The sequence below is a fragment of the Neovison vison genome, chromosome 4 (genome assembly GCF_020171115.1).
Source record: "Neovison vison isolate M4711 chromosome 4, ASM_NN_V1, whole genome shotgun sequence".
Taxonomy (NCBI): domain Eukaryota; kingdom Metazoa; phylum Chordata; class Mammalia; order Carnivora; family Mustelidae; genus Neogale; species Neogale vison.
In genome coordinates, this window is record NC_058094.1 from 64,191,301 (window position 1) to 64,215,728 (window position 24,428).

The 24,428-nt window shown below is 34.5% G+C and overlaps 1 protein-coding gene across 2 annotated transcripts in view; it reads right to left on the minus strand.

Moving 5' to 3' along the window:
* The window catches only part of C4H8orf34 (chromosome 4 C8orf34 homolog), a 378,696-nt gene that overhangs the window by 14,167 nt on the left and 340,101 nt on the right, over positions 1-24,428 (minus strand). For both annotated transcript variants that reach the window (XM_044245487.1, XM_044245488.1), the window contains exons 11-12: positions 19,912-19,959; positions 8,637-8,730 (exon numbers count right to left, since the gene is read on the minus strand). In XM_044245487.1, coding sequence (XP_044101422.1) covers positions 8,637-8,730; positions 19,912-19,959 — 142 coding nt within the window. The remainder of the gene's footprint in view (positions 1-8,636; positions 8,731-19,911; positions 19,960-24,428) is intronic.

Below are 24,428 nucleotides of genomic sequence, written 5' to 3' on the forward strand. Positions count from 1 at the left end.
CACTGTTATTCAACATGGTACTAGAAGTCCAGCCTCAGCAATCAGACAACAAAAAGAAATAAAAGGCATCCTAATTGACAAAGAAGTCAAACTTTCACTCTTTGCAGATGATATGATTATTTCTATGGAAAACTCAAAGACTCCACCCCAAAACTGCTAGAATTCATACAGGAATTCAGTAAAGTATCAGGATATAAAATCAATGCACAGAAATCAGTTGCATTTCTATGCAACAACAAGAAGACAGAGGAAAGAGAAATTAAGCAATTGATCCCATTTACAATTGCACCAAAAACCATAAGATACCTAGGTCAAGAAGTTTTTAATAAGAGTGCTAAGAATACATGGTGGGGAAAGGACATTCCCTTCAATAAATATTTCTGGGAAAACTGTGTATCCACATGCAAAAAAACGAAATTGGATCCTTATCTCACAATTTACACAAAAATCAACTCAAATGTTTTAAAAACTTAAATGTGAGACTAGAAACTATAAAACTCTTAGAAGAAAACAGGGGGAGGGGCATCTGGGTGGCTCAGCAGGTTAAGCCTCTGCCTTCAGTTCGGGTCATGGTCTCAGGGTCCTGGGATCGAGCCCCACTTTGGGCTCTCTGCTCAGCAGGGAGCCTGCTTCCCACCCTCCCCTTCAGCCTGCCTCTCTGCCTACTTGTGATCTCTCTCTGGACCAAATAAATAAAATCTTAAAAAAAAAAAAAGGAAAATAAAATAGGGAAAATTGTTTGACATTGGTCTTGGCAATGTTTTAGACATGACAAAAGCTCAGGAAACAGAAGCAAGAATAAGTAAGTAGGACTGTAACAAACTAAAAAGCTTCTGCACAGCAACAGGAAAAAAAAAAAACAAAATATAAAAAGTAACCTCAAGTCTGGGAGACAACATTTGCAAACTATATTTCTGATAAGGGTTGTAATATAAAAATACATAATTCATGCATACTTTGAGACTTCAGGTAAAAGTTTACTCTAAAATTAATTATGTTTTAATGAATTAAAATTATAAGCTTGAACTACATATTTATTGATACTTAATTGATAAGTTAACAACTATACCCAATAACAAAAGTTTTAAAAAGCACTTCAGTAATGATTTATTTCTTCTCCTATAAGTTCAGCTGTATTATGGTCCATGTTTGACTTCTTTGCCTAGTAAAGAACATAACTTCTAAAAAGCTATTTATTTATCTGTTTATTTATTTATTAATTGCTGCCTACAAGAGACTCATTTTAATTTATTTTTATTTTTTTACTTCAAGTTTTTATTTAAATTCCAGTTAGTTAATACACAGTGTAATATTAGTTTCAGAGTAGAATTTAGGATTCATCACTTACATACAACATACATTGTTCATTACAAATGTCCTTCTTAATACCAATCATCCTTTTAACACATCCCCTCCCTCACTTCCCCTCCAGCAACCCTGTTTGTTTTCTATAGTTCAGAGTCTATCTTCTAGCTTGCCTCCCTCTCTTGTTTTTCTCCCTATGTTCATCTGTTTCATTTCTTAAATTCCACATATGAGTAAAATCAGACAGTATTTGCCATTCTCTGACTTATTTCACTTAGCATAATATACTCCAGCTTCATCCGCATCATTGCAAATGGTGAGATTTCATTCTTTTTTATGGTTGAGTTATATTCCATTGCATACATATACCATCACTTTACTTTATAAGTCTTTTAAAAATGGCATGTCTTAGGGAGATGATGATTTCTGTTTGAAATAGCACTAAAGCACAGGTAGTTTTAAAATTAGTTTTCCTCTCATCAAGGTAAGAAATATGTAAAGGGCCAAAAACTGGGTCTTCCTCATCATTTGTGTTAATGTTACCCGAAAGCTATGAATATGAATGTTGTCATCAGAGTTCCTCCCTATGTAAAGATTTCTCTACTGTTTATCAATTCACATCTTTTTATCCTTATAATTTGCACCCCCGGTGTTCTTTCATGACTTATCTTTCTCTGACTCCCTGTGTCTAGTGCTTTTCCCTAAAAGTATGAATTGTTAGTTCCCTGGGCATAACCAATGCTCTTCCCATGTTTGTGTTCTTGTCCATGTGTTATTCTTAATTATATGACATTCTTGTCCATCCTTGTACTTCAAAAGCTTACCTATCTCTTAGTTCAAACACCATTTCTTCATTAAGATCTCTCCAATTACATGTTCCTACTGCCAACTTCATGTGATATTTCCTTCCTTTGGCTTCCTTAATGTTCTATTTACCTCTTAAGAAATAGTATACCTTATGCTACAAATGCTTATGCACTTGTCTTTAACTTACTAGGGAAAAGAGATCATAACCTTTTTGTTGTTGCTTTTTTTTGTATACCCCATGCCATCAAGCCCAACACAGAGCAGCTTCCCATTAATGTGTATTGAATTTTAAGATTCATAAACATGATTCTAAGGAGATTCTAATGAGGTAAACTGGTCTATGGAGATATGACATATGGGAGAATCTTAACTAAAAAAGTCCTAGTTTGGGACACAAATGTCCAGGTCTGTTTAATTTGAGAAGGTGAAGCAGGTCAATGTCACAAAACAAGTCACAGAAAATTATGGAACCAGTCTGTCCGGTGTGAACACGCTGAAGTCCTTACAATTGCTGAAAATATACAGAACAAAATTCATGGAGAACAAATGGGTTTTACCTGGAGCCAGTCAATACATACTTCTCATTTGTGAAAGATACATCCCATCTAATATTAGACTGCCTATAAACTAAATCAACCAAGGTTAGAGAATGAACTAGACTTCTCTTCTTCTTGTTTTCATGATCATATCTTGTCATTTCAGGCTATACCTAGAGCAAATATAAGAATATTCCAAGACAAACAAAAAGTGTTTGGCAAAAGGATTAAAAACATATGCTACTCATTTATAACTTTGATTTTTTTTAAATAACCAAAAATTGGACCATGTATCTCCATTTTCGGTTTTAAAGAATTCAACTCCATACAAGATTCTAATCCAAAGAATTCTGCATCACAAAAGAACTGTTCTGTTGTTTAAATACAGCCTTCTCTGGTACTTGTTAGGAAATGTTCTGACTACTATTATTGCATATAATGAGGAAATGTCAATAAATAAAGCAGGTAAGCTTTCTATCTATTCTGAAGCATGTAACTTTATATATTGCAAAGCAATTTGACACATTTTACCATTTACACTTAGTTTATTTGGTGAGATTAAGTTCTATATGTTATTAAATATTACCCTTTAATTTTTTTCTAGGAGGTTAGAAATCAATTGAACCATTCATAATATCAGGTTTTATCACAGACATGGGAAACATTTCAAAATAAGAATGCCATATGAATAATTCAGAGGTATTTGGCCTTTAGAAATTGCAAAAACTTGTTTAAAGCCAAAATAATTCTCTACAATCACTATTATAATGGAAAATTACATTTTGACATTAGTCTGTTTTGCTTGCAACAGATAATTAACAGTAATTATTAACTTATATTTATATTTATTGATTGAAGATAAATCTTTAAATATTTATGAAGATAACAGATACCAAACATGCAAATGCTTAATTTATAGGATATATTGCCTGGTATGAGTTCAGATGCCCTGAATTTTTTAGGAGAATCTTTAGAATTTTCTGAACACTCATAGAAGATTTAATATGAAAAGTGAGATTAAAAATCATCAAGATTTCTTTTGGTCTTCAAAAATAACCTGAAACAGGTTGCCAGAAGTTTTTGTCTTTTTTACATTTAGAGCTCATCTCTGTAGTTATTCTTGTTCTATTTTATTATATTACTATTATTATTACTATTAATTATTCTTGGTTGTTTCCAAAGTGTATATGTCTTTTCTCTACAAACATACATATTGTGTAGGATAATCCAGTTGACCTTTAAATAAGAACAAAATACTGAAGTCCCATCTCACTTAGTTCCTGAGGTATATATTTCTAATCCCTATTTCCGATGCCACAACCCTAATATTAAACTCTGAGTTCCAAGTCTCATGAGGCCCTGACACCTATCTGCAATTGGCTATTAACTCATTTCAGTCTTTGTGTTATTATATTCTACTGCCTGTAACACATCCTCTTCTTCTCTCTCCTTTGATAGTGTGTTAGTACCTTGTCTTGGGCTTGGTAAAATAATTAGCTGTGGTACAGTAACACCACTGCCTCAAGCACTGTTCAAATACAAATTTGGGAGGCTACCTGGAAAAAAGTAAGGTGAGGTTAGATTAAGGAAAACAAAGGGCACATCCTGAGTGCACAGGGGAGTCCTGTAGCCCCATTTACTGCCCCAAGCACTTTGGCTCTGAAGAGTGACAACATAAACCGTGTCACCCTGTGGTAATGGGAACAAAGAGAAGTCATAAATAAAGACTGAAGCAGTAAGAGTAAACATCACTGGGCCCAGACAAGAACTCTTGATTCTACTCCTGGCATCTGCTACTACCTGGGTGACATGAACAAGCCTACAATCTCTTAGAGAATCAGCTTCATTAAATTAAGAGAATTGAGTATGAGAGGATTGGATTAGATTAGCACTTCCTTAACTCCTAGAACTTTTGTTCCTCTAGCAGTTAATAGGCATTCTGAAAACAGAAGATAAGCATTCTGCACAAAGAACTCAAGAGGCAAAAAATGCTGGACTATATACAGTCCAGCAGATCTTGCTGCAGAACCACCCAGTGACTTCTAGAAAAGACTGTATAGCATGTCTTCAAGTAAACAATGGACAATAATTTCTCTCCTTTTAAGCCAAGATGATAATTACACTTGATGTATTCATTTTAAAGTGTAGAACTCTTTTTGCTCCTCTTGAAAAGTTGTTGTATTAGTATATCTTACAACGAGAGATTCTCAAATACAATGATATGTATAAAGTCCCAAAACTTATTTTACTACAAAATTGTTTTAATAACTTATCATGAAATTAGGACTTAAGAAACAGATATTATCTTGTTCTACAGCCCATTATGAAGATATCATACTCCTCTTCAAACAAAGAGAAAACTAGGCTGATGAAATCAGGAAAAATAGGAGAGGAGAAACACTTCTGGAATGTGGGTGTAGGGATGTCCAAAAATCTGTTCCTCTAAAAATCAATGAGAACATTAGCAAAAATAATTAGAGGCAACAGTTTTACATAGCAGGTGCCCGAGGCAGTGATACCAATTGGGGCAAACAAGGTTTACAAAAAAATAAATAAATAAAAATAAAAGAAAACCTCATGGATGAGACGCCCACAAGAAGCTTTCAAAAGATATGATGAATCCCTGAGGATCTAGAAGTCCACCCATATGTATAGTACCATGCATCTGCTCAGAAAAAACCCAGAGCTTTATCAGCTATTTGTATCCAGGTATATGTTGAACCTACTAACTGGAGAGCGTACATTCAATTTCATTCCACATTTATTCCTTCAAATTTCAGCCTTCTTTCTCCATTCTCACATTTTGCATCCAAATTTAACTTACAGATGGGAAAAGCAGCCTAGAGAAATTGGGTCCCAAATCTAATAACACTATGGAGACAATTCTGAAAACACAATCCTCTGATTCATTGGCCTTCCCATTCCAGTAGTTCTCAATCTTTAGAATAATCAAGGTTCACCTGAGGGGTTTATTAAAAATGCAGAATTCAGAGTCTCATGCAGATTCTGATTCAATAGGTCTGAATGAAACCAGGAATACAAGCATCAAACAGTATCCCAGGAGACTGAAATATCTGTAATATGAGTATTTAATGACTTCACAATATAACCTGAGAGATTACAAACATACTCCTAACATGACCTTTTTAAAAATTGTGATTTATACTTTTAAACAAAAGCAGAATAAAGAAAAAAATCTACTTAATTAAGGGCTCTGCTTATCTTATTTACCATAAAAGTTTTTAAAGCTTCGTATTTAATGACTCAAGATATCTTTTCCTAAAAGGTGTCTTTTATAAAACTTATTTGAGCTGTCTTATTTTAAAGTGATGCAATAAGAAATATGCACTACTACAAAGAGTCTCACATTATTTGGAAACTTTCTGCTATGATAATTTTGTCTCAGGAGAAATGAGAAAATTCTGCAAAATTACCTAGGTATAATTTATAGAAAGCTGACTCAAGAAACAGGTGTTACTGTTGGAATGATGAATCTTGTCCTTTTCCTCACTCATAAATTTCTAATATACGAGCCTCTAGACTCTAAATCAGATGTTGGGTTCACATTTATTTATGTCATTAATTTTCTTTCACTGAGAAAATCAAGAGGGAGATGATCTATAGATATCTTGCCAGCTGTTTTACACACTACATGCATTGAGTACAAGTATATGTAGAGATGCTAGTGTCTCAGTGGCTTGCTCCATTTTACAATTGTCCCAGCACCTGAATGTTGGATGCTGTTCTTGAAAAATATTTGCATCTCTGTATTATGAGCTTGGCTACAATACTAGCTAGAATTCCATTTCCAGATGGCTCTTATTACTACCTAATTATTTTTAAAACCTGATTTTATTTCAAACAGTTTACCATTGTCAAGGGTCACCTCCAAGTACAACATTGCTGAAATCAAATATTTTTGGTTCTAGCTCTATGGCTAGGAGAGTTCAAGAATGGCCTTTTTTAGAGTGATTGATAGACCATATGGCAAAACCCATGGCTAAACTATAAATACAATATTAAAATTTTTAAAACTATACATAATTTTTATGACAATTAATCACAATTATTATTTATTTTATTTGTTTAAATTTCCAACTGTCTTGATAAATGAATTAGAAAGAATCAGAAAAATATATTCATTCATTATTCTGATATTTATTGAGGTCTTATTGTATATGTCAATATATAAACAAATACCTTCTCTCAAAAACTGCATCCTAGTGGAAGAGGAAATTATTGCAACTTATCAAAATCTTGTGAAAGTATATGCAGAAAGGTAATATGATTAGAGGACAAGGGTTAAAGAAAGTTAGGAATTTTTTTAAATCTCCTTTGCATTATTAAGCTATTTTTTGGACTTTAATATTTATTAGAGGCATTGGATTTAAGGGATCAAATAAGTCTAAATTTGCACATGGATTAAATACACTATTTTGATCTGTTCTTGCTTTTAAGGTTTAGTTCATTATAAGTTATAGCACATTCACAGAATTAACACACTGTGCATCCTATAAGGATGCTGTTTACCTAGACTTGCTCACTCTGGGTACCTATGTGTTGATTCTGATAGAGCAAAATTATATAAATTGTATTTTATTGAATACACATATACATTACTTCGAAGGCTTTTTGTAAACTCAAAATTTATGAAGGTTTCAAAAGAATTTGGTAAAAATGACTGAATCCAAAGTGTAGAATGAATGTTCATGTATATTTAAATGTCTGGAGAGTAAGGAGAGAGTATAAGAGGGTTTGCATTTGTTTTCATAAAAGTTTTGGGTCATTATTAATTCTTTCTTACTTGGGGGAGTCCCTTCTTTGTATCCCATGCTTTTCCTAGACCATTTTACTCAGGATCCCTTGCATTGAACATCTTTAAAATATTCTCTTTATTTTTGTACTTGCTTAAAGTACAGCTCACGTGGTGAGTCTTTTATAAGCTGTTGTCTGAAGAAGGAGTTGTTTCCCTCCAAGAAAATCTGTAAAATATCACCAAGTTAATCTCCTTTTCTGAATGTGCCAGCCAAGTGACACATCAGCTCTATGCCTCCTCTTACCTGAGTGCTCTGCCTTTTGTCCCTCTCCTGGTTGTTGGCTTTGACCACATAAGCCTACAACTATGGAAATGGGATAAGAATATTTTTAAATGCCTTTTAACCCAGGACAGCAATTTCCTGAATCCCCCTGCGTAAGGAATCATAATGTTAGCTGTGTAACATAGTAGGTATTCCTAGTAGCTATGGCTTAGGGGAATCTTCAATTAATCACTTCACACCAATTACCATGAGAGCTACTTTACCATTTACAATTTTTTATTTCTCTCTGCAGGCTACTGCTGATTTTAAAAAGTAAATTTTGGTATGTTACTTTGTTATTTCTATACAGTCCAGACTCCAGCCTGTCATCTGGTTTGCTGAGCCCATATATCTGACAATGTCAGTAAACCCCTGGGAAGCATGCACTGTGTCATGCCAAAGCAGAGTAATCCATCCTTTGTTATGATTATAATCTAAAGACTTAAATCAAGAGCCATATATTCTATTTCTCTCAAATACTATAATATAAATTTGTTTTGTGAGCTTGCGAGAGTTTTTATATTCATGCACTTATTCATTTAACCAATAGTGATAATTTCACATATAATAAATTATGAGATGATCCTCACATGCTTTAAAATTTATCACTGATCTAATTCCACAATATTTATAGCAGATTCACATTCCAAATGGACATTCTGTGCTGGTCTTCAGGAAGAATAATTCCTTCTTTTGAGGTGCTACCTACCCTCTTTGCAAAGTCAGTTTGCACCACAATGAAAACATGACTAAATCAAGATTTCACCTGAAGTAGAGCCTATCTTTACATGGTCTGCCTAAACAAGCCTGAATTTTTTGCAGGCGTTTAATGTTGTGAAAGGGAAATACCTTTATTGTGGATTTCCTTTGGTTAAGAGCAATTTGTCAATAAATAGCTATGTCTACTCACGTTTATCTTGTTCTGCTTCGACTCCTTCACTTTCTGTGTCACTTGGCAAGATCCACGGCTGATGAACTACTTGCAATTGCTTTAAGGATTCATCCTACCAAAGAAAGAGTTCATTCTGGATTAAACTCTAGATGGATAGCATGAATACCAACATGGGTGAACACTTTAGTCTCTATGAATTACATGTCCAAAAAAAAAAAAATGAAGAAGAATAATTTCCTCACAACAGGGAAGAGTTATAAGTTTAAATCCATTTTCATGTCAAAGTCATGCCATAAACTCTGAACTCATTTTTTATATTCCCCTTTTAATAAGATTTAACGTCTTAATAAGAGGAAATATCTAGACTCTGTTCCTTCCTGAATTAATATTTTTATGGAAATTGGCAAGCATGCTTAGAAATATAACAATGAAATATTCAATATAAAATTGCACAAAATGTGCCTGTTTGCTATCAGTTTCAAACTCCTTTTAACGAGAATAAAAGATTAGTAGGATTTACAGAACATTCTCAACTTTACCTCTCAGTACTAATTTCACTGCCTTCTTCCTCTTCTCACTTCCTTATTTTTGTTAAGATATTTCTCATACTTCCTTCTTGCTCTATGCTTTCTGTCATTGCCCTAAAGCGGACCCTCATTCTCTCCCACCCTGACTGCAGTGATAGCTATCTATGATGTTCTCTAGCGTCAGGTTCCTTCCTAATTCTCCCCACCAGTTTCCTGCCAGAGTGGGCTTTTTAGATGCCATATAATGTACTTATTACCATTTCGTGATCTTCCAGGGGCTTCATAATTCTCAGGATAAAATCTAAACTCAAGGTTCCTTATGATCCATACTTCTCTACCCTGATACACCACCATTTCCATCTCCATCCCTCCTCAACTAACACCTCCACTCCAGCTACACTTAACTGGCAGTTCTCAAGTTGGTCATTCTGTCTGACATGCCAAGATGTTTTCACATGCTATAATTCCTGCCTACATTTATTTATCTGTCTCAATCATGAACATACTTCTCCCAAGGTTTAGATATCATCGCTACTGAAAGCCTTCCTTGCGGAAGACAGAATTACTGCTCTATTCCTTTAGTGGCTATTATGCCAACGTAATAGTTACTGCATAGTAATTGCCCTTTCATATTCTCTTGCTTCAAAAATAATGTGGAAGGTCCCTAAGGGCATGCATAAATTTTGTCACCTCTAAATTTCAAATTTATTGAGCTATGATATAAGGAAATCTTTTCAAATATAATTTTAAATTTTTCAAATAAAACCAGTATGACCTGTCAATTTATTCCTTTGACGTCTCAAATCTATTGTCTTCCCCCTCTTTCAATAATCTTTTTCTCCAACTTGAGGTATTTTGTTCATTTTGTTCAGACAAATACTAACAAGATAAAAATAAGTGCCCACAACTCCTGATTTTCTAAGAAAGATGATATTACCAAGTATTGAATGTCCACTTTTCTCGAAAGGATTCTTGTATGAGAAAAACATCCTATTTGCTATTCCTTGATTGTGACAGTTACCTCTGGAGATGTTTAGTTCCAACATAGAGTTTCAAAAAGTTACAATTTTTCAGTTGTTTGGGAGGGGAATAGGAGATTGAATAGGTGAACCAGAGGGGATATTTTAAGAAAGTGAAAAAATTTTATATAATGGTAAATACAAAACACTAGCATTTGTCAAAATCTATAGAACTTCACACAACAGTGTAAAACTTAGTGTATGCAAATGAAAAAAGTCAATTAGAAGGTTGGGGGATCACAAGATAGAAGGCAAAATACTAAAAAGTGATCTAGATACATTACAGATGTATGAAATGTAATTGAAGGTGGTGGGGGAATAAGGTTCTAACCTAAGTAACTTTGAAAATGAGTGGCATCTGTGAAAGCAAAACCAAAAAGAACTGTGCACAAATACTGTATACTAATTGATAAATTGTTCCCTATGTACATACATGTTAACAATTCTGAAACTACTATACTTACATATTGGAATCGAACAATGAAATAAATGGATGACAGATGCTGGGAGCCAAATATTTCACTGTTTAAGTGGGAGTTAATAGAGAGCAAAGCTAGAGTGATTCATGTGTAATGTATTAGAATTGGAGACATTAGTATGAACTCATATTTAGCTTACTAAATATACAGAAGGCTACATACAGAAATATTTATGGATATTTATTATACATAGGTTACTATATACACATACATCTATCTGCTCTGGGAGCTGAGAGGGCTTAAAGCAATGACATCCTAATAACAATGAACAAAACTATCACTCAGATCTTGGTTCCTAACACCATTCTCCAATGAAAGAACAAGAGCTCTTGAAGAAATGACTCATTCTAGGACTGAGGCAGGAAAGATACGAGATAAACCTGAAGCATCTTGTAGTGCCAGAAAGCAAGAAAGTGTTCACATATGCATACACACACATACATACAAACATGCAAACTCTCTCTCACATAAACATAATGAGGGATATATCAAAAGATTAAAGGAACCAACTGAAAAATTTACCAATGGCCAAGGTTAGCACAATTTATACAATAAAATAAATAAGATAGCACTGGGTTACTATGCAATATAAAATAAATACCTGTGAGTCCATTCTGATAAAAATAAATAACTGACTAAATAAATTAATGGGTAAGAACAGATAAATATGCCATACAAAAGGATTTAAAATAATTTGTATAGATACTCTGCCCCAAAGGAAGTGGAGAATAATTTCCCAATCCTTAAGTACACACTGTGTAGAATGACTTTCTACCAGAGTGCAGTATGGAAAGGGAGGGCAAATAAAGAGTAACTTTACCGTGGAGAAACCTGACAAACCCCACCAAAAGTCAAGTGATTAAGGTCAACATCAATAGCAATGATTCATGTTGGTCATATATGCCCTTGGTAGGATATGATGAAAATGGAATCTAACCTCTGTGGTTTTCCTCCTCAAAATACATCATCCCTGTCTAACCACAAGAAAAATACCATATAATCTCACCTGAAGAACAATCAACAAAATAGACACCCAATACTCTTCAAAACTCTTACCATTATCAAACACAAGGGAAGTCAGAGAAATTGTCACAACCAAGAAAAGCCTAAAGATATAACTACAAAATGTAATATGATGACTTGGATGGGGTCTTGGGATAGAAAAAGTACATCAGAAAAAAAAACTGAGGAGGCTTGAATGCAATATGGATTTAGTTACTAATAATGTATCAATATTGGTTTAGTAATTGTGACAAATATATCATACTAAGGTATTAATGACAACTAAAACTGGATGAGCCGTCTACAGGAACTCTCTGTACTACCTTGTCAACAATTCTATAAACCTAAAATTGTTCTAAAATAAAAAGGTTTATTTAAAAAGTTTTAAAATAATCAAAATAGTATTTTTAGTGACTTGCAATTTTAAAATAAAAGCACATTTTTTTTAGCACCAGCAACTCGAAAATTGTCTGTTAATCAGATTAAAACTTAAATTCCAAAGAATAGATACTAAGAGTTTTCATCACAAGAACACTTTTTTTAATCGTATCTATATGAGATGATGGATGTTAACAAAACCTCTTGTGATAATCATTTCATAATATATGTAAATCAAACCATCTTAAACTTACACAGTGATGTATTACTTCTCAATAACCCTAGAAAAGAAAAAAACAAAACCAAAAACTTATATTTCTGTCATATGACAGATAGGCTTTGCAGTGAAAAGTCCTTGCATCAGGGGTTGAGAGTCACAGCTTCCTGCTGTTTTTTGTTTGTTTGTTTTTTTACTGTGGTTAATTTAGGGCATGTCACTTCTCTTGTGATGGAATGGAGTGTGTAAAGGTACCGGGTAGGATGATCTCTAGTATTTCACAAGTGGAAAATTTCTAGGTCTAGATTCTTTAGACAGTCAATAGAATGTGTGAGACACTAGAAGGGCTATTGTAAGGAAAGTTAGCAAAGAAAACATAAAGATAGTTAATCCTGGAAGATACACTTTACATATAAATCAGTGTTTATTTTTAGAATTTAACATTTTTTTTTCTCAAATTGATCAATTATTGGATTTGGTCTTGCAGGGCCATGACTAAAGAAACAGCATAAGGGGCGCCTGGGTGGCTCAGTGGATTAAGCTGCTGCCTTTGGCTCAGGTCATGATCTCAGGGTCCTGGGATCGAGTCCCGCATCGGGCTCTCTGCTCAGCAGGGAGCCTGCTTCCCTCTCTCTCTCTGCCTGCCTCTCCATCTACTTGTGATTTCTCTCTGTCAAATAAATAAATAATAAAATCTTTAAAAAAGAAAAAAAAAAAGAAACAGCATAAAAGCAAAAAAAAAAAAAAAAAAAAAAAGAAAGGAAAAAAAAGTCTTAGATGTAAAACTCCATAGCAGTATAGAAGATAGCAGAAATATAATTTCAAACATTTTTGTTTAACAGAGAAGAAAATCACCTTCCTGCAATTTCTCAAAAATAGAAGACATGATCTCTGGTATTTAAAAAAGAACTATGAAAAATAATAGCCTTTTTGGTTTTGTAAGTTAAAATCAAAATAACTAAATCTTACTCATTTAAAACATAAAATTTTAAAGTAACCATGAAAAATGTTTTTAATTAAAAAGTGTTTTGGTTATTTACCTTTTGGGGCCCAAATACTAAAACCTATTTACATAAGAAAAGATAAAGCTAGTAAGTCATTTGTGTTACTTTTTCCTCACAATGGTTCAGAATACTAAGAAATCCTACTGACTGGTTTCCAGGTTTTTTTGTTGTTGTTGTTGTTGTTTTATATAAGATTTTATTCATTTATTTGACAGAGAGAGATTACAAGTAGGCAGAGAGGCAGGCAGAGAGAGAGAGGAGGAAGCAGGCTCCCCGCTGAGCAGAGAGCCCAATGCGGGACTCGATCCCAGGACCCCGAGATCATGACCCCAGCAGAAGGCAGCGGCTCAACCCACTGAGCCACCCAGGCGCCCTGGTTTCCAGTTTTAATGGCTTTACTCCTGAACAGATAATAAGCATCCAGTTAGTTTTTGTTTATTGCAAATTATGTAAAGTACAAAATGGAACATGAGCTCAGTAAAACATGTAGTTTGGAAACAACTTTAAAACGCTGAGTTGTTGGAATTGTAGAGATAGTACAACTATTACTCTTAATAGATCATTTAAATGCTTTACTCTGAAAAACAGTCTGAGGGGTTTGAAGTGGCGGGGGGGTGGGAGGTTGGGGTACCAGGTGGTGGGTATTATAGAGGGCACAGCTTGCATGGAGCACTGGGTGTGGTGAAAAAAATAATGAATACTGTTTTTCTGAAAATAAATAAATTGGGGAAAAAAAATAAAATAAAATAAATGCTTTACTTCGTTCTTCTCTTAAATACAATTAGTAATATAATGCACCTGTTTGCTTCATCAATGCCTACAGGCAATAAAATGTATGTTCAAACTTGAGCTCATAAAACCTTTTGATTAAGTCAAGAAGCTGAAATCTTGAACATTTTTTAAAAACAAAAGCTGACATGTTCATCTTTGCCAACTTATTCAAAAATTTTTCTACAGGAATATTAAACTAAATCTGAGCCTAGTAAAAACTGTTTCAAAGCCCCAAGAGTAAGCTCTTGGGTTGCTTTTAGAAGAAATGCCATTCATCCTTTTTCTAAAACACTTTCACCGTAAGTATGTAAACATCCAAGGACGAGGAGTGGTGAGAAATAGTGACATGCATCACATGGAACACAGTTGCTAGCCCTGTATCAACATATCATTTTATCTGCCAACAGAATAAGTGCTTTATAAACTTCAGCAGTATTGTTATTCCATATGGACAGCCCATTTTTGGATTCTCTAAATGCAATCAATCAGTGATTTATGTCATCTGTGGTCATGGAAGTTCAGTGTGTTTAGAGAAAAAAAAGTTCCCCTGCTTAAATTTTCACCATTGGCTACTTCAATTTTGATTAACAGATACTTCTCTCCCTTTGGTTCAATATGAAAATCATGCACAAAATCTTCTATCTTTCAAAAAAGATTAATCACTTTCATTTTATTTCTATAACCATAGGATCCCTATAAAATAAAAATCCCTGAAGCATGTTCAATGTAAAGCAAAACAAAATTACCCTCTTCTTCAGATACATTTAATAGTCTGCTTCTACTGACAAAGAATTAAGCCTATACTTCCATTAAAATGAATTTCTCCATATATAATAACTTACTTACTCAATACAGGCATACTTAATTTTATCATGCTTCAGACACTGTATTTGTTTTGTGTTGTTTTGTTTTACAAATTGAAGTTTTGTGGCAGCCCTGCCTTTAGCAAGTCTATCGGCGCCATTTTCCCAATAGCCCTTGCTCACTTCATGTCTCTGTGTCACATTTTGCTAATTCTCTCAATATTTCAAACTTTTTCATCATTATTGTATTTGTTATGGAGAACCATGATCAGTGACTATGAGTTGCTGAAAGCTCAGGTGATGGTTAGTATTTTTTAGCAATAAGGTGTTTTTAAATTAAAACATATACATTTTTAGACACAATGCTATTGCACATTTTAAATAGACTACAATATAGTATACACATAATTTTTATATGCACTGTGAAACCAAAATATTCATTGGCCCACTTTATTGCAATATACACTTTATTGTAGTGTTCTGGAACTAAAGTCACAATATCTCCGAGGTATGGCTGTAATACCTTTCTTTTTGCATTTGCTAATGAAATTCCTTATATTATCAGACTGAAATCCATAATTTTTTAGGAAATTTTACTTCTACTGCCCATTTCTTTGGGGAATTGTAAAAGGGCAATTAAAACATAAGAAAAGGGGAGTAATAAGATTAGGAAGCTATGAGTTTGAACTAATAGAATTTGGGAAAAGATGAGAAAAGGCAATAATGAAGTTAGAAATAAATGGTAGATTGTGAAAAATAGTACAAAATAAATGCAAGGTGCTAAAATAAATTTATCTGACAAATTTTATACTCTACCGTGCACGGGGATCATGCTCCATTTTATGTCCTAATTCATTTCATTTGGTGACTTCTCTCAAGGAAATTGTGGGATTAAATTGTAAAACTTTGAAATGGATGAAAGATTATGGGTATACACAATGAAAAACAGTACCTTTTTTCAGCACATCCTCCCTGTTACCTGATTCTGTGGAGGCTCTGGATCTTGCATTGACTTTGAACTGTTCAATAACTACATAATTCATAGACACTGATAGTGCAAATGAGTCTAGTCCTACATTGTATCCATTTGAATGTAATTGATTATTACTCTACGGCTATGGGTCAGTTTTTCTGGGTTTTGCCTCTCTTCATAACTTCATTTCAGCATTCCTTATTTAAGAGAGAGTTTAAATTCTCCCTTGAACTGGTTGCAATACTTTACTGGTTCCCTTACTAATTAGTGAGTTCAATAAATCTTTGATACATGTTCATTTTATATCTCTATAAGAGCCGTGATTATACCTTTTTAAAATATTTTTATCCTTTAACAACCTGTATTAGTTCTTGAGGAATGTCAAAGACAAAACAGGATTTTCTTGACAAAATTCCTTGTTTCCTTGTTTCTTAAGGGAATAAAACCGTATCATTAAATAGTAACATCCATTTTTGAAAAGTAAATCTCTGTTTATGATAAAAATTTAATTATGTCTTATTTTTTATAGAAAGTAGGGTTGGGAGGAATTTCATGTCAGTAGTGAGCACACAAATAGTACAACACAGGAGAAACAAGATGGGCCAAGCCTGGCATGAGAAGTGATTTGAAGATATTTTGTTGCCTAGAATCCATCCCTTTTCCAGTTCAGATGGTACAGCTGGCAAAACCGGCTTCAACAGATTTGGAAAAGGCCTGATTGCTTAACATGCTTTTCTTCCTGTCTGACACACTTAGAGACTGCGAAGCTGCCTCTTGACACCTTGAGTTAGTTCACACTCCCGTGTATGCTGCCTCTGGCCTTCACCAGCTAACTTCCTGAAGTTGTGGGGAACTGCTTCTAAATTACTCTTTAGAAAGTTTCAAAAAATCATTAACTTGAGTCTTCAGTTCTTTATAGCTTCTCAACCATTGAAGCCAATGATATTTTTCTGATAATACATATTTAAATTAATAAATTTCCCACGATGAGGGGATTTTTAGCCAGTATGGTATACTGCTTTCCAATTATTCACCTGGAAAATGTGGTATTTTAAATGGATTAGCTTCTCTATAAAAGGTGTGACAATCAATCAAGGTCTGGAGGTACTTGATTTTGATAAGTTCCTTTAAAATATATGTGTTTTTTAAAAAATAAATGTTAGTTTTATTTCAGAAATGAAATTTATGCAATATGAAATTATTATGCCTACCTGAGTTATCAAGGGTCTTTCAAGTGAAAAACACATAGTTGCTTCAAAAAATTAAACTGTAAGAATGATTTTGAAGATTAGGAAAAGTAGACTATTAGAAAATAGCTCATTTTTATTTGGTAAAAATACAAATCCAATTCTAGGGGCACCTGGGTGACTCAGTTGGTAAGAATCTGCCTTCTGCTCAGGTCATGATCCTGGGGTCCTGGGACTGTCCCCCATGTCAGGCTCCCTGCTCAGCAGGGAGTCTGCTTCTCCCTCTGCCCCTTACCCTGCTCATGCTCTCTCTCACTCTCTCTCTCATATAAATAAATAAAATCTTTAAAATAATACAAATTCTATTCTGGAAAAATAATACATTAAACCCCAGAAAATATAGAATGGAAATTCCATCTTAGTTTTCGTAGAGGAAATTCTATTGTCTCTAGTCTCGATTTAGGTCTAAACAATATTGTCTAATGTCATGTGGTTATAATTCTGTCTAATTATAAGACTAAATTAAAAAAAAAAAACCAGACTTTGATCTGCAAAGAGTTGCCTAAACTTTAAGAAGAAATGTTAAATATATTAAAAATGTAAACACTATGGTTTATTTGAGTTTTAGTGTATACTAAATAAAAGCAAATGTTTGCTAGCACTGTTTTAACTTCAATGCTTCTAACATTTATAAATATTTTTCCTTATTGTTTGCTGGTTCGACTAACATGCAGAAAGAGAGCAAAATTGAAATAAGAGCACAAGTGGGGGGAAAAAGCAACTATCATTTTATGGCTCATATTCTCAACATGTCCTCAATGGAGAAGAATTTGAGTATATATTTCCTAAAGACCAAATGCATTAATATCTACAGAAAGAAGCCAACTAGTAATGAGCTAATAGTTCACTAATTAAGGTCATATTTATAGTTTCATTGTAAAGAATGATCATTTGCTGGTTGAAAAAAAAAGGTTAAAAATCTAAACATCGACCAATAATAGGTAAAAACCCTCTGTGATACCGAACCCCCCCAAAAAATGATTATGGGCAGTTCGCACATTCTTGTAATCTTAAACTCAAAGTAGGTGATGATTCTCTTAAGTTAGAGATTTTATACCCCTAAGCAATCACAAATTTTGCTTTTTAGAGTAAATGAACAAATAAAACTCAGAAATGTATTAATAGAATTTTCCTCTTTACCTATATTATAAAAATTGGGGGTTTTCCATGATGTATGTAGTCACTGTCTAGAACTAACATTGAAAGAACACATTAAGGCAGAGCTTCTCGAACTTCAGGGTACTTTGAATCACACAGGGATCTTGTTAGAATTCAAATTTAGATTATCTGGATCTGGGGTGATTTTGCGTTTCTTCCAATCCCCTATATATTGTCCATGTTCCTTATCAGAGAACCACATTGAGCAGCAATGCCCTGCCAGAACCTCCAATAAAAAGGCACAAATTCTTAACCCTGTTCTCACATTAAGCATTCACAACTCTGTAAAATATGTATTTTAGATTGCACATTCATAATAACAGAGAAAATAAGGATCTTCTTCCTGGATAAGAACTATAAAATTAAAATAAGATTTATTTATAAAGTTCCAGGGCACCTGGGAGATTCAGTCAGTTAAAGATCTGCTTTCTGCTCAGGTCATGATCCCAGGGTCCTGAGATCAAGCCCCGCATCAGGTTCCCTGCAGAGAAATGCTGAGCCAGGAGCTTCAGCGATCACAGAATCCTAAAGAGAAATTCCGCTGGTGCACATTGAAAACAGTGTCTGCCTCCCTTTGGCAACATTAATTGCTTTAATATATTCTACTCAATCTCTGCATCAAACTGATTAAACTAAATTGAAAGTTGGTTCTCTAACCCTGCAATTTTTTCACACCATATATTTCGATTTTCCTAACCTGAACCCAGAAAATCAACCTGGTTATTTCCTTTCATTATCTCTTCTCCATGTGCCTTTAACAAAACTTGAACCACCTCCAAACATGCAAATGGAATATGTTAGAGACTCAAAGGGGTGCTAGGCACTCTGATTTTCCTTTCCGAGTGGTATTTGGAAGTAAGTGTGAGTTTAAGTGTGTGTACACTGTTCTGAATAAATTTTCAGTGGCACATTCAGTAAGCCACTCAAACTGGGCTTGGAATGGATGCATGCACACAAGACTAAAATATTTAGAGAACTGGATTCTTTATTTCTGAGGAGCAATATTCAAACCAAATATTTGGTACTTCCACAACATCATCACCAAACTATTTCCCAGTTCCCTTCACCTACAACAGATTCAGATGCCTAATTTAGTGACCCCTGTGTTTTGGCTTCAGATCAAGTTTTATGGATTCTATCCACAGATAGAATCTGTAAGTTCCCAAATACCATTTGCAGACACTCCAAAGACACATCCTGTGACACAGAGCACCCTTGGATATCTCCAAAATAAATCCAGACGTCTAAATGGTTTCCTAACAAAAATCTACCATATATTTTATTTGTCAAGAGAGCACTTTGCTTAATGGCCTGCACAAGTAATGTCCTTGATGAGCATTTATCACATGAATGAAAGCCATTTTGGTACAAATTGTTCTTTCCATAAGAGCAATGATAATATCTTATTATTATGTACACATGTTTCTCATTTATTAGGATATCAACAAATGTTTGTGAGTGGAAATATATGACATCCCTAGGTTTGTGCAGTTTTGCCTTCATTTTCAGGATGACTGTTGTTATAAGGCTTCCCTCTATCAATGAGGGAAAAAACATTTTGATAACATGTTATTTATTATCCTGGTTTTGTGGGCATGACCAGTGAATTGCTATAGACTGGAAATCCTACAGCAGATGGAGAGATCCCAAGTGAATATTCGTCCTACATGGCAGACTGACTTCAGACTATGTTACAAAGCTACTTTAAAACTCACTTCTTCCGCATAGTTTTTCAGTGACTGTCCTCCACTGGAGACTTCTCCCTAGAGGCAAAGAGGAAAAGAAGTTGAAAAAATCAGAGGAAAGAGAAAGAAAACGATGGAAGATGAATCATGGAGAGTAGTGAAACCTGGGAACAACACCAAATCCTTACTGTTTTCCCACCATCTCAGTTGATATTTATGGGGTAGTCAGTTTGGCAACTTTCTCCTCTGAAGGAAATAATTTTTTCAAGGCAACAATATTTCTCTTAAGTGGATTTTAAGTCACATAAACAAATAACCACTAGGAATAGCTAACTAAATTTTAGGATAGAATACTAAAAGAAATGGATAAAATTTTCTGTTACTAGTTTATAAATATGTTCTTAAAGTTAGATTAAGAAAAAAATCACTCATTCCGTATTCTATAAATCTGTATGAAGATCTAACACATGGACTTAAAAATATTTTTATGGGGAGAGTATAGATCATTAACCTGTCCTTTCTCCAATGTTTATATGCAGCCTTTCTCACCTCGCTTGTACATTTTTAGTAAATTCTCCATTATTTGTGCTTTTTACTAGACCTTCACTGGGCACTAGTAATCACTGAGATTTAAATCATAGAAATTCAACATCAAATTAAATATATATCCCAAATTCATCTAAACATTGGTAGTCGAAATGGTCAAACAACTCATTAGTTTGAATAAGTTATATTTTTATACAATGTGGCCAGAGATATTTGGACATAAATTCTGAGATATGATAAAAAGATAAATTCTAGGAGAACATATATGTTTATAAGATAACTAAGTAAGTGTGAATGGAGCTTACATTTGTTTCTAATTTTTCAAGGACATTCTTTTTTTATATTTCAAAGACTCTCCATATATTACCTCAATTGACTGGTTTTTCACTACAGCTTAAGGGCAAGACATCCTCAAGCCAATCTGATATGTAAAAACCCTAAAAGCCATAGGGGCTTAGGAAAGTGTGTAAATTCAAGGGGCTTGGTATAGTCAAAGCTCTGCTGGGACCTGACTCAACTCTGACACTTCTCTATCTCACTGAAATGAAAAGTTTAAAACATCAAAAAAAAAAAAAAAAATTAAGTGTACTTTATTTTCTAAAAACTGTGATGTATATTCCAAAGCATTTTGAGATGGTTCAAAAATAAAAATATAAAGAATGCTCATTTCAAACAAAAAATAAAGCTAAAAATAAAGTGCTGATTTCCCTAAATGCTTAGAAATCACAGATATATATATTATTTTTTCCAAATCATGGTTTCCACTGGTGAAAAATTCGTATGCTAGGGGTGCCTGGGTGGCTCAGTCATTAAGCATCTACTTTCAGCTCAGGTCATGATCCCTGGGTCCTGGGATCCAGCCCCACATTGGGCTCCCTGCTCAGCAGGAAGCCTGTTTCTCCCTCTGCTATACCCCCTGCTGTGTTCCCTTTCTAGCTGTGTTTCTCTTTGTCAAATAAATAAGTAAAATCTTTAAATAAAATAAAATAAATTCATACGCTATAGTTTAAATATTTCCAAATGCTTCCAAGCTTGCGGACTTTTCAATGGATAAGACACTTGTAGAGATAGGGCAGTTATATTTACTTAAGCTAAAATATCAACTATTGGGAAAAATCAAATCCATATAAAACCCCCAAACTGTGAGGAATTTAACTCAAAGCATACGAAGAAGGCTAGAAATTTTCTTCAGATAAACTGCTTTTTCTAGCTGAACTTGCTATACTATCTCCCTTTATTTGGACAATGAGTCTAGAAAGAATGCTGTGGACTCTTCCAGTTTGGCTCTTCCCTATGACAGAACCTGTCTTTTGTGTACTAATAGCAACCGCTGCACCCTTTCTCCCCCCCCCCTTAGTCTGAGTTGCTAGGGGTAAGAAGACAAGGTGGCAAATGACTGGCTGGCATGGATCTGCTTTCTGGAGGGGCCAGTGTAGGAGGCCTGACTGGTTGACTTCTGTACATCTGAGGGGTCACAGTGAGGGCTTAGAGAGCAGCCCCTGCTTACTCACTGAAGAGGGCTATTTGTTTCCTTAGACCTAGAATGCAAGGGTTTTCCCAATTTGTCTGGACACTTACAGTCTTATGGTATGACCTGGGTATGACTGAGGGTTTTCCTGATGGTCAGATAAAACCAAGGCACTGTGTACACTATAGGGCTTCTTGACAGGCTTGTTTCTTCCCACAGTGCCAGGTACTTTTCAGTGTCTGCACCACAGAAAAGGAGAAACCCACACAACACCATTTGTTTCAAAGGCCACACAGACTGGAGTTAGGCTGTAACTTCCATTCAGAAATCACTGACCTGGGTGGCACTGATGAATGAGGACCACGAAGTAAAAAGACTCAGAGGAAAATACTAAGGAAGCCAACACTTTGCAGAGAGGATTACAAATCTGGCACAGGGCCAAGTGAACGAAACAAAGAACAAGATGTCAGGCTCTCTAATTCTTAGGGTGGGAATAGGGTGGCTCCCATCAAGAGGCTCTATTCAGTATGACTGTCTGGAGTTCCCCATTTCCAACATGGGACTGTTGAAATGCTGATGCTGATCTTCCCTCCTTCCCCTGCTGGGGGCGCTAATGAAATAAAATCCCTTTCAAAGCACACGGTTGTCAACTAAGGTCATCCTATTCTAAATTTTAAAAAACTGGCATTTTAAATATCAAGTCATTCAACAACATAATATTTTGATAATCATTCAGAAGTAAATCAAAATTATCCAAATGCAAAAACTCAGAGAGAGAAAATAAAGAAAAACTGGTCTGATTACGGTTTACCATTTAGCATGGGATTGTGGCTGTTAGAGGTGAGGCTCTTGAGGCTCCCCTTTTTATTTTTCGTTTAAGAAAATATTCTCAGTGAAACAGAATATACTAGGCTAGGCTAGTATATACTAGCTAGACTAGGCTCACAGAACATACTAGGCTAGAATATACTAAGCTAGACTAGGCTCACATTCTCTTGAATCCAATACCATTTTTTACTATCCCATGCTTCTCTTACTTAAATCAGTATTTTCTGCTCACCTCTTACAAATCCTTAGATAAAATACATATAAGCTTCCACTTTTACATAGAATATATTTATTGACAAATGTTTTATGTCTTAGGCCTTTGGTATGAATTTCTTCCAAAGAAATTTTCACGAAAACCCTAATTTCACCAGAATGCTCTTTCTTCCCGCTTTTATGAATGAAATTAAACAATAATCCTAACACAGAAAGCATGCTCTTAAGAAGAACATGTAGGAGAAAAGATTGCTTGATAGGAATGGCCAAGGCATATATAAACTCCCAGGGACACGTAAATGTCACCCATTATTTATTCCAAAGTATTTATTAAGCACCTACCAACGCCACATACTGCACTAGGTGTGGAGACAAAGAGGTGAACAAGAACTCATCCCTACCATAAAAAGTATACTTTAAGAAGAGAGATATACAAGTTATTCGAATATAGAGCAAGTGTTACTTGACATAGGTGAACTCAAGGTGCTATGAGGAAAAAAATGAGGAAAGGGCACCTAGCCTTTCATTTATTTAATAAGGATTGAGAACTTATTTAATTCATTTATTTAATAAGTATTGAGAATTCTCATGTGCTAGAAGTTTTTGTAGTCATTGCATATATGTGATCAAAAAGACAAAGTAGAGGAATTTAGGAATTTCCAAGTGGAAATTATTATTTATTTTATTTTATTTTATTTATTTATTTGACAGAGAGAGATCACAAGTAGGCAGAGAGGCAGGCAGAGGGAGGGGGGAAGCAGGCTCCCCACTGAGCAGAGAGCCTGATATGGGGCTCAATCCTAGGACCCTGAGATCATGACCTGAGCCGAAGGCAGAGTTTAACCCACTGAGCCACCCAGGCACCCTGGAAATTATTTTTAATCTTAGTCTTAAAGACTTAGTCAATGAGCCAGATAAAGGAGCTGCATAAAGAGGAGCACTCTTATAAGAAAGGAAGATTTTATGTGGGGGCCCAGACACAATACAGCAAATACATGAAACCACAAGGATTACAATGAAGACCACTAATTAGACTATGCACAGAAATATAGTCTATTTTTAGAAAGAGAGGTATTAATATCATACATCATTTCCTAATTTTATACTACAATTTCCTATAATACAGCTGTTAATATGATGGTCATATGTTGTGTTTTCTAATTTTTATTACACAGGATTATTGAATTTCTGGCAGATGTTAAAGAAATTGAAGTTCAGCTTTCCAAATTCCAGCACATTCTACAGGCAGGAGTTACTATTGATGTCTAAGAAAATAGGCAGTGATCTATTTCCAATCAGTAAAAAGCTGGGTACAGTAGTTTGTAATTCAGAAATTTTTGGAAAGCTCAAAATTCTTTCAATAGTCAATAACTTAATAGTTATACTTGCCTTCAGACTCATATATTAACAAGTACTGTTTCTAATTGGCCCTGATATTTTTCATATTAAGTTAAATTTCTTTTTTTCTGAAATTTTGCCCACGATCTTGTGA